The following is a 12,088-nucleotide window of genomic DNA, read 5'->3' on the forward strand; positions in this document are numbered from 1 at the left end:
TACTACCACCACCCCTACCACTACCTCTACCACCACCACTACTACTACCACTACCACTCTAACCAATACAACAACCATTACCACCACTACCATCACTACTACCACTTCTACTACTTCTGCTACTACTACCACTACTACCACTACTACTACCACTACTACCGCTACTACTACCACTACTACTGCCACTACTACCACTACTACCACTACTACTACTACTACTACTACTACTACTACTACCACTACTACTACTACTAACTACCACTACCACCACTACTACCACCACCACTACTACTACTACCACTACTACCGCTACTACCACTACTACCACCACTACCACCTCCACCACTACCACTACTACCACCACTACTACCACCACAACTACCACTACCGTAGTTACCACCACCACCACCACTACCACCACTACCACTACTACTACTACTACTACTACTACTACTACTACTACTACTACTCATTCTTCTGCTTAAACTTCTTATTCTTCAACTTACTACTACCACTACGACTTCTTCTGACCACTACTATTTCTACAATTACAACTATAACTTACTACTGCTACTTACTGCTGCTACTTACTACTATTACAACTACTACAACAATTTACCACTACTACAAAAACAACTACTACTTACTACTGCTACTTACAAACACTACTACTACAATTACTACCGCTTCTTTCTACTGTTACTTAATTCTACTACCTCTAATTTACTTAAACTACTACTACTACTACTAAGTCCTACTACTACTACCACCACCACTTCCACTACCACTACCAAATTTTTTATTTTTTATTTGTTTTATTATTGGTTCATTTTATTTATGTATTTATTCATTTATTGTTTATTTATTTTGTATTTTTTTATTTATTTACCTTTTTTAAAATTTTATATTGTATATTTATATTGTATTTATAATTACAGTTAGAAAGTGACACTTTAGTGATTGGTAAAGATGATGTAAGAAAAGTACTAGACGATGTGGCAAAGGCAATTCAAGACAAGATAAAGGCTGGATTAGACGAGCAATATGACAGAATTAAACTAGATATGATAAAAAGAAAACAAGATCTTCTATCTCTGCAGTCACAATTAAAAGATGAAGCTGATGCTTCTGTTAAAAGACTGCATGAAGAACTGGACAAAGCAGGTGTGAAACTTCATGAACAAGGAGAAAAAGAACGAGCAGACCTGGCTGGATTAGGAGAGATGTTACAAAAAGAAATGAAAATAGCAAAAAAAGACGAGAAAGTAGAAGAATATATTGTTTCTCAACAAAGTAAGTGATATTAATCACATAACTTCATTTGTTTTCTATATATATGTCACGGTTCAGAACTGTTCACTATTTAGGGGAGAAGATGTGTAAGCGGCCGGATAGCTCAGTCGGTAGAGCCGCGGAACGGTGTTCCGAGGGTCCCGGGTTCGATTCCCGGTCAGGCTGCACATTTTCTCACCCTGTGACATTTGGCGCCCAACATGGGACCGTGACTGATATAGCTCAGAGTTTAATTTACATTGCTCTGTAACTCTGTGAAATTCGGGGACGAATTTCAATATGGCAGGGGAGTATTTCACGGTTCAGAACTGTTCACTATTTAGGGGAGAAGATGTGTAAGCGGCCGGATAGCTCAGTCGGTAGAGCCGCGGAACGGTATTCTGAGGGTCCCGGGTTCGAGTCCCGGTCAGGCTGCACATTTTTCTCACCCTGTGACATATATTACAGTAGAACTTCTATGAGTCGAACTTCGATTAGTCGATTTTCTCGATGTGTCGAATAAAAATGAAAGTCCCGACTTTCCCCCCTATATATTCCTTATAAAAACCTATTTATGAGTCGAAATTTTATGTGTCGAATTTTTTGATGTGTCGAGGTTTTTTCGTGGTCCGTATAAAGTAAATCTAGTGCAATTTACCACAAATAAGTCGAAGTCGTTGGATTGTTTTGACACCTTTGACCTCGAGACATTTTTCACACCTTATCTGGCTGCGAAGACGATTTCCAATCAACTTGTGTAATAGGTGTTAATAACACAGCCGTGTGTTCAAACAGCCTTTGTTTGCGATAAAATGTGTGATAAAATGCTTTAATCGTAACTTTTTTAATTGCCGTAGTGGTATTTGAAAGTAAACAGTAAGAAATACTTCACTACTTTCATTTGAAAACATCCTTGACCCGGTGTCGCGTGAGAATAACACGCGAAATATTTACTATAAGCTGGTTTAGTTATCGCCCTTTCGTAATCATACGCCTTTTGTAACTCTTTGGGAAGTCGTGAAAAACGTAATTTGACATGCTATATTTATCATTGTAAAATTTACAGATAAGATAATTGATGGAAAAACATGAAATATGTTTCGTTATAGAGCTTATAATTAGGACTAGTCACGGGTCTAAATTTTGTCATGGAATTGAGAGCGATTCATGAGTCGAAGTTTTTACGCAAGTCCCTTCAACTTCGACTTACCGAAGTTCTACTGTACTTTACGTATTCCTTTGTACTTCACCCCTTACAAAATATAACCATTGAAACCTCAGTTTTGCACCATATGATGTTCTAATATCATCAATTCATTATTTGATCCAATCTTATTATTCTCATGTTCTTTTCCTGAGTCCAGAAGTCTGTATCAATGCATATTTTACGCCATCTTGCATCGCTTTTATCCCCCAAAATTATAATCTATTTCAAATCCATTATATATACCACAAGCCTCGTTGTCAGTTTCTGTGTCAAAAACATTCATATCAAAGTCATATTGTACTCTAAGTGACAACATCGTAATAGACATTTTGTAATTCTGATACGACATAATTGTTGATCATGAGTATTTGTATGCCCCCCTTCGAAGAAGAGGGGGTATATTGTTTTGCTTATGTCGGTCGGTGTGTCGGTCGGTCGGTGGGTGTGTCGGTCGGTCTGTCTGTATGTCTGTCTGTAGACCACATTGTTTCCGCTAATAATCTTGAAAACTATATATCACAAAGTCTTTTTGTATTTCACATTCTGATTGGGGATAACTAGTAGATCACCCATATGGGTCACTTAGTCAAAGGTCAAAGTCACAGTGACCTTAGATATAAGAATAGTTTCCGCTGACTATTAATAACAATGTCTCTATATACCACATACTGATTGGTCATATATAGTAGATGACTCCTATTGATTTTGGGGTCATTATGTAGAAAGTCAAGGTCACAGTGTCCTTAAATGTTAGAATGGTTTCCGCTGATTATCATGAAAGCTATTAATCACAAAGTCTTCATATTTCGTATAGTGATAGGTCATAACTAGTAAATGACCCCTTATTGATTTGGGGGCTACTAGGTCAAGGTCACAGGGACCTTCAATGTCAGAATGTTTTTCCGCTGATTATATAGAAAACTTTTCATCACAAAATTTCATATTTCACTTACTGATCGGTCGTAACTAGAAAATGACCCCTACTGATGTCTGGATAACTAGGTCAAAGGTTAAGGTCACAGAGGCGCTGTATGTAAGAATGGTTTCCGCTGATTATCCAGAATACTATTCATCACGAAGTCTTCATGTTTCACATACTAATTAGTCATAACGAGTTAATGATGCCTTTTGATTTTGGGGTTACTACGTGAAAAGTCAATGTCACAGGTGCATTAAATGTCAGAAAGGTTTCCGCTGGTTATCTTAAAAACAATATATCACAAAGTATTCATATTTCACATACAAATTGGTCATTACTAGTATATGAACCCTATTGACTTTGTGGTTACAAGGTGAAAGGTCAAGGTCACAGGTGCATTAAATGTCAGAATGGTTTTGGCTCATTATCTTAAAAACTATTTATCACAAACTCTTCATATTTCAAATATTGATTGGCGAGATTATGACCCTTATTGATTTTGGGGTCAAATGTCAAGGTCACAGGGGCATTAAATGTCAGAATTGTTACATTTATATGATAATATATATTTTATTCCAGCTACCCTCCAACAATGATAGCTTTCTTTCAGTTTCAGGTCATATATTGGTCATATTTTCTTTTCCATAACGGAACACTTCCATGTACCCATTTAGAGCCACAGACACTTGGGGTTTGGAGCTCAAAAAGCCTTTAAAATCCAAATAAAATGTATATTTGTCAATCCCAGCACATGTACTGATCATATATATCACAAAAACTTAATATAGGCCGTTTTGAAAAAAAAAATCATATTTCAACATCTATAATAAGTATTATTATAGATGTTGAAATATGAATTTTTTTCAAAACGGCTTATATTAAGTTATATATATATATTGACAGAATCACCGAGTAGTTTTTAAACAAGTCATGTGACTTGAACAAACCCTTGAAATTACAATAACAGATATAACGTGTACAGATCAGATGACTATTTATTTAGTGCTACAAAATAAAATTTTGATATCATTAAATAATATATATATTTTTTATTTGGGATGCTGATCCGAATTGATTTGAAAGATTTCAATACTATTTTTTCTTGTGGATTCTTAAACGTTTTATTATCAACTTAATAAAACTTCTAGAAATAAGAAAATAAAAAAATAAGAATCTTAAAACTTATTCCTAAATTATCCGAATTATATATTTTCAGAAACAATTAAACAACATATTTTCAAACAATAACTTATATTCTTAAACCTATCACATATTTCTCACTTCAAAAATTTAAAACAAAAAACCCTTATCTTAATACTATACCCTCATAATCAACGTTCAAATGTATATCCTTAAAATACTATCTTCGAAATAAACTATTCCATATCAAACATTTACTTAAGAGGTTTTACTGTAGCAATGAAGTATTTTAGCACCAGCTATCTGAGGTGTAATTACAACTTCGATCCTAACCGTACGGAGCCAAAACCAAACCTAAACACTCAACACTGCGAGACCTCTTATATATACTTGCGATGCATCATCCCCACCATGAATGAAAGAATGATTTTGATAACGTTTCCAGAGTTCACTGTGACAACTCTTGTGAAATCTTTAAGCTCTAAACTAAGTTAGGAAACAAGCATTTTATTTCATATAAATAGTAAAGTTTTGTTCCAGGACATGTGTCTGGTGTATTTATTTGAGGACATTAACAGATTAAATAATGAAAAAATTAAAATAAAGAAATGAAATTTTTGCCTGTGTCTCCCTTTAACCGTCCATTTGTAAAAAGAATAACAATAAGTGAGATTAATGTATAATTTTACTTTGCTCTTAAAAGTTACATTTTAAAGTCATCTTACACAAAAAGGATAAATGCTTAATAGATCAGTGGTTAAAACAAATATGTCTGTCTTTCAATCTGTACAAAAAACAGAGGTTCTTGTGTGATAAGGGGAACAATAGGTTACAGTACATAAGCTTTGTCCCGTTTTTAGCTCGATTTTAAAAACAATAAAGGCATTGTTACAGTCATGTTAGCTTTGCGGTGGCCGTTCCTGTAGCCGTTTACGTTGCTGTTCCCGTCCGCATACTTGTATCTTGATCATAAGTTTTTAAGTTATTGGTGCATTGTCTTTATACATGGCCACAACAACCGTAGGGACAAGGCCTCCAAGAAAACCAGACTAACGTTGAACTTTATTTAGCAACGACATAGACTTCAAGGTCAAATATCAAAACGCATCTAGTTTTTATGATGTTTATGCCCCTGGTCATATAGAAATTGAACCGTCCGTCTGTCCGTCCGTACGATTTAAACCTAGAACGGCAAGTTTGATTGTTCTTAAGCTTTACCTGTACAAATCGCTTTATAGTTTTCACACTTACTAATCAATAAAATGTACATAATCTGGACAGGTTACATAACTATGGCTTCCATATTTACCAAGATATTGGCCTATGAAACACAAGAATAATTGTTAAACTAAATCGGCAAATTGGATATATCTAAAGTTCTATCTATACCAATGGCTTCATAATTTTCACACTTACTTATCAATAAAAAATACAGGACATTTCCAATTTATATAACTGTGCATCCATTATATGGCGTATGGCCCAATCCTTTCGGCACGTGTCCACTATTTGTAAACACGAGCGACACTTAATAATTCCCTGTAGAGTTTACTGTTTGTGCTTTGAAATAAATATGTTTTAGTTAGATTATATTACTTCGTATGTGCATTATCATGTTTGGTATTGTAAACAATATAAATTGATTTTATTTCAATTTGTATAAACTCGAAACCCAACACGAATTATTTCTTCTATTTACTTTTGTATATTTTATCAGAGTGATAACGATCTACGACACCGCTTATGCACAGTTTCGTCAAGTGCATAAAGTGAGTTTCCTTTAAGAAATAAATGTGGAAATGATTTTAGAGCGAGCGAAAAAAGTAAGCAGACAGCATATTGTTTAATTTGCTATTTTTTGTAAAAATAACGCATAAATCGAAATATAAAATCGTGCGTGGAAATGATTCTGTGTCAATATCAAATGTCCTCGTTTCTAGTATGGGAAAAAACGTAATTAACAGTACCATGATTACAGAAAAATATTGCATAAATATTAAACTTATTTAAACACTTATTGAAACAATAATGAAAAAATCTAATTGAATTTGAAATCTGGTAGTGGAAAAATCAAGAAAATCAAACTAATTGCTTGGCAAATTATCTGCAGCTCTGTCGTAAGTCATTATGGCTCTTCAGGCTTTAAAATTCCCAGTAACCTCCCTTTTTCACTTTGCCTGCTTAATCTTGTTCTACAAGTTGGTTTTATTAAAAAGTTCTCCTAATAGCTTAATATATTTAATGATATCTTTCATTTGTTGTATGTAGATACTTCAAATGGTCCTCTCACTTGTTGTGGTGATAGGGATCTAAAGGATCAAGGTCAAGGTCAATGGTGAACAAAATAAATTTAAACATTTTGCTCATACCATTTTTTTTTCAAGTTTATGTCTTTCGAGTTTAATATAACCGTGTCAAGGGAGGTCCTCCTTCTTTGGGTAAAGTGAATGGTCATTTTGGTCAAGATCAAAGTCACAAATGTCAAAATTGCCAATGCCAAAAATAGACTTTTACACCTTTACAGGTATATTTACCTTATTATGTTGACAGATGTAATTTATGTTTGATAGGAGCATAAAACTGATGTATTTTCCTTTGGGTGAAGTTGAGGGTCAGTAAGGGCAAGGTCACCAGTGCTAGAAAAAGATTTTTACACTTTTGCTCATACAGCCTTTATTTATAAGCAGATGTATTTCTTATTTGATAGGAAGATAACTTGCATTGTATTCTTCCTTAAGATGGAGTAAGGAGTCAGTTGAATCAAGGTCACTAGTGCTTAATATAGATATTTACATTTTTGCTCATACAGCCTTTATTTATTGACTGTCACATAAAAAATTTCATTTTTAATATGGAGATAACTTGCATGGTATTCTTCTTTGAGATTGAGTTAAGGTCAGTAGGGTCAAAGTCACCAATGCTAAAAGTAGATATTTTACTGTTTTGCTCATTCAGCCTTTATTTATGAACAGATGTATTTCATATTTGGTAGGAAGATAACTTGCATGGTATTCTTTATTCTAATTGACGTGATAATAGTAGGTCAAAGTCACTTGTGCTAGTTATAATTTATTTTCTTTTGTTCTTACAGCCTATGTTTATTGACAGAAGTATTTCATGTTTAACAGGAAGATAACTTGCATGGTATTCTTCCTTTGCATGATGTTAGGGGTCAGTTTGGTCGAGGTCACCAGAATGCTAAAAATATATTTTACACTTTCCCAATACAGCCTTTATTTATTGACAGATTTATTTCATACTTGGTAGGAAGATGATCTGATGGTATTCTTACTTTGGATGAAGTAAGAGGTCAGTTAGGTCAAGGTCAACAGTTCTGAAAATATTTTTTACACTTTTGCCCATACAGCCTTTACTTATTGACAGATGTATTTCATATTTGGTAGGAAGATCACGGGCATGTTATTCTTCCTTTTTATTGAAGTAGGGGTTAATTGGTCAAAGGCAAGGGTGCCAATAATAGATGTCTTTTAATTGATATCTTTTGACTGATGTTTTTTTTTCCATATTTGAAAGAATGACAACTTGAATCCTCTGAATTGAGTAAGGGGTCAGTTCGATTCAGGTCACCAGTGCTGAAAATAGATTGTTTACAGATTTTGCTCTAGCCTTTGTTTTGTTATTTAGGTCTAATATTTACAACGAACAAACCTTAGGTGGTCCTTTAAGTTTAAATGGCGTTTGAAATACATGGTTAAAGGTAAAGTCTTCCATTTGTACTTGATAAAAACTTAGATTTTTCAAAAATCCAAAACGCCATGACTCTGTCAAGTTATATCACTGTTTGCATTTCTTTGGCTATTTTTCTGTCCATAACTGAGTGAATTGGTAAACATTTTTTGAAATATTGTTATGAAATAGAATCTATGGGGCTTTTGTGTTTAACAAACACATTTTTGTTGCTATTAGTGGCTTCAACTTTGTTATTTTTGAATAGATTGTCTTCAAACTTAAAGATTACTATCTTTTAGAAACAAACATACCTTGACCTTCATCCATAAATGATCCTGACCTGGAATAAGGTCGAAATACTGAATTTTTCTATTTCTTTTTCAAACTGTAAATGGCTGTAACTTTATTATCATCAATGGATTGACTTTCAATAATCACAACATTTTTTAGGATGAGACCTTCATGCATATCAAAACCAAATTGGCATTGGCTTTTAAATGACCTGACCTTGGAGGTTAAATTATTGAATCTTCACTAATTATCCTATAATTGACTATAACTTGGTAAATGATTTATTGACTATCTTTATACTTTGACAAAACAACATTTTGAACAAGACCTTCATAAAGGTTGAACTGATCCTGACCTTGACCATTAAGGTCATTTTTAGCTCACCTGACCTGAAGTGGTCAAGGTGAGGTAAAGTGATGGGGCTATGTCCGGCGTCCGTCGTCGTGCGTCGTTCATCGACAACAAACGGGGTTTAAACAGTCTAGCAGTCACAGTTTTGATTGGATCATCATCAAACTTTGTCAGAATATTGTCTCAATGAAATACAGATCGAGTTCGAAGAGGTGTTATCGAAACAAAAACTAGGTCACATGAGCTATAAATAGAGAAATCTTGTTTACACTCTAGTGGCTGCAGTTTTGATCCAAGTATTTTGGAAATAAGTAAGGAAGGTTGTTTTGATAATTTCTAGGTCAAATTCGAAGATGGGTTATCTCCGGTCAAAAACTAGGTCACAGGAGCTAAAAACAGAAAAAGCTTATTAACACTCTTGTCGCTGCAGTTTTGATCCAAATATTCTGGAAATTTGTCAGGAAGGTTGTTTTGATAATTTCTAGGTCAAGTTCGAAGATGAGTCATCTCAGGTTAAAAACTATGTCACAGTAGCTTTAAATGAGAAAATCTTGTGAACACTCTAGTGGCTGCAGTTTTGATCAAAATGTTCTGGAAATTTGTCAGGAAGGTTGTTTTGATGATTTCTAGGTCCGGTTCGAAGATAGGTCATCCGTCATAAACTAGGTCACAGGAGCTAAAATAAGAAAAATCATGTTAACATTCTAGTGGCTGCAATTTTAATTCAAATATTCTGGAAATTTGTCAAGTAGGTTGTTTTGATGATTTCTAGGTATTGTTCGAAGATGGGTCATTTTCTGTCGAAAACTAGTCACAGGAGCTAAAAATAGAAAAAGCTTGTTAACACTCTAGCGGCTGAAGTTTTGATCCAAATTTCTTGGAAATCTGTCAGAAAGGTTGCTTTGATAATTTCCAGGTGAAGTTCAAATAGAGGTCATCTCTGGCCAAATAAAAGGTCACAGGATCTTAAAATAGAAAAAGCTTGTTAACACTCTAGTGGCTGCAGTTTTGATCTAGATATTCTGGAAATTTGTAAGGAAGGTTGTTTTAATGATTTCTAGGTCAAACTGGAAGATGGGTCATATCCAGTAAAAAACTAGGTCACAGGAGCTAAAAATAGAAAACTCTTGTGAACACTTAAGTGGCTGCAGTTTTGATCCAAATGTTTTGGACATTTGTCAGAAAGGTTGTTTTGATGATTTTTAGGTCAAGTTCGAAGATGTGTCATCTCTGGTCAAAAACTAGGTCACAGGAGCTAAAAATAGAAAAAGTTTGTTTACACTCTTATGTCTGCAGTTTTGATCTAATTTTCTTGGACATCAGTCAGGAAGGTTGTTTTGATAACTTCTAGGTCAAGTTTGAATATATGTTGTCTCTTATCAAAAACAAGGTCACACTGCCCAAATATGGACAAACCTTTTTAAACACTAGATGTCACATTTTTGACTCAATTCTTATCAAACTTTGCCAGGATGATTGTCTAAGACATTGTTTGGATGCGGTTGATGGGTCAGGAGAGCGATTTAGGGCCATCATGTCCCTATTGTTTAAAATTTTGGTTAAATTGTCATAATACTATTTATGTACGGATTTGTTTAAACTTGCACAAAACAAGACCAAACAAACATATTGGTGACCTTGACCTTAAATTAACCATGACGATTCAGGTGAAATTAATGACATTCTCTTGTTTATTGCTGTAACTGGCTATAACTTTGTTAGCTTTAGTGGATTAACTTCATATAAACACACACCATCTTTTTGTTCAGGACCTTCACGTATGAGGGCTGTCCAACAAAGTCGTGGACAATGGCTGTAAAACAAACATACAAAACAACGTACGAACCGAAAATTAGTTTGCATAAATGTTAAGAGAAAAATAAGACACAATGCTTCAAGAACATTTAACGTATGTATATAATAAATTTTAAATAATATATATAGGCCTGAGATGTTTGTTTGCGGCTAACGCCAAAATCATCATTTTACCAACACATATTTTTCAAAACAGTTTTATTGGTCAACCTTGACATATTTTGGAATAACTTTGCACAAATGTACACAATAATAACGCGATCATCATGTGTAACGCCTGGCCGTCGAGGAAAACAACTTAGAGACTTAGCTTAACATGGTCTATTAAAGGGTATATTTTCTGTCCGGTTCATAATTATATTTCCCAAAATTTGGGAGACGTATGGGGGTTGCGTTCATTGAACGCCGCTTTTCCTTGTTGATCTTGTTTATCATATTTTTTGCCTTCGCGCTCTGTCTGTCCGAGCTTACATGTTAATAATTATGTGGCTAGTAGACAATAAGTAAGTACTTTTTTCGATATCATTCATTCCGTAAGGCTTTTATATGGCTATTACCCTTAAGATTGCTAAAAATGTCAAAGACAACGACAATGAATTAGCCATATTATTACTGTTTCGATTGAATGTCCGTCAGCTCGTCCGCAATAAGTTTGTCCGGCTTTCACAGGTCAAACTGCTTGTAGGTTTTCAACCGAACTATAAAGGGGTGATCAGTACAATCCCTAGTTAAGCAAATTGCAGCACTTTTTGCCTCGCTGCACATGGCCACAAGAGCTTTAAATAGAACAAAAATATTGTCCGGCTTTCACATGTCAAACTGCTTGTTGGATTTTCTCGGCGTGATCAGTTCCATCCCTAGTTGTGCATATTGCCGACACGTTCCGCTTGGATGCACAAAATGGCCAGCGGAACTAAAAATATCAAAAAAGTGTTCGGTTTTCACAGGTCTGCCAGTGGAATTTTACCAAATTTCACAGGAGTGATCAGAACCAGCCCTTGTTGTGCACAACTTACTCGTGGTGAGCTGTTGTGATCCCAAATCGCCTCTGAAACTAATGACTACACAGTACCCAAACTTTACAGAATTATCCTTGGGTGGCAACCTGCCAAAGTTATTAAAATTGTTCCGTTCGGTTGCATAAGTAGCTCACGGGGCCAGAGTTTCAAAGGAGTTTCAAAAATGCAAACTTAAAACATCCTCGTGTTTGAAAAAACAAGGTCTAGAGCTTTGATATTTTGTATGATGTCATCTTTAAGTCCTCTTCCAAAGTTGTTGAAATTTTGGTTTTATCTGTAGTTTCAAATTGGCCTCGCCCCAAATCCCATAGGTATTTCTTAATTATGTTTAAGAAATAACAAACTCCACGTATATTCGGTAGCGCTTTCAATGATTTCTTCTCA

At 34.7% G+C, this 12,088-nt stretch overlaps 1 protein-coding gene across 1 annotated transcript in view; it reads left to right on the forward strand.

The window, feature by feature from the left end:
* Positions 1–12,088, forward strand: part of LOC132717961 (uncharacterized) — a 55,405-nt gene that overhangs the window by 20,531 nt on the left and 22,786 nt on the right. The window contains exon 4 of the mRNA XM_060701556.1: positions 939–1,293. Coding sequence (XP_060557539.1) covers positions 939–1,293 — 355 coding nt within the window. The remainder of the gene's footprint in view (positions 1–938; positions 1,294–12,088) is intronic.

The sequence above is a fragment of the Ruditapes philippinarum genome, unplaced genomic scaffold (assembly GCF_026571515.1).
Source record: "Ruditapes philippinarum isolate M1 unplaced genomic scaffold, ASM2657151v2 ctg3605_1_1_1_1, whole genome shotgun sequence".
Classification (NCBI taxonomy): domain Eukaryota; kingdom Metazoa; phylum Mollusca; class Bivalvia; order Venerida; family Veneridae; genus Ruditapes; species Ruditapes philippinarum.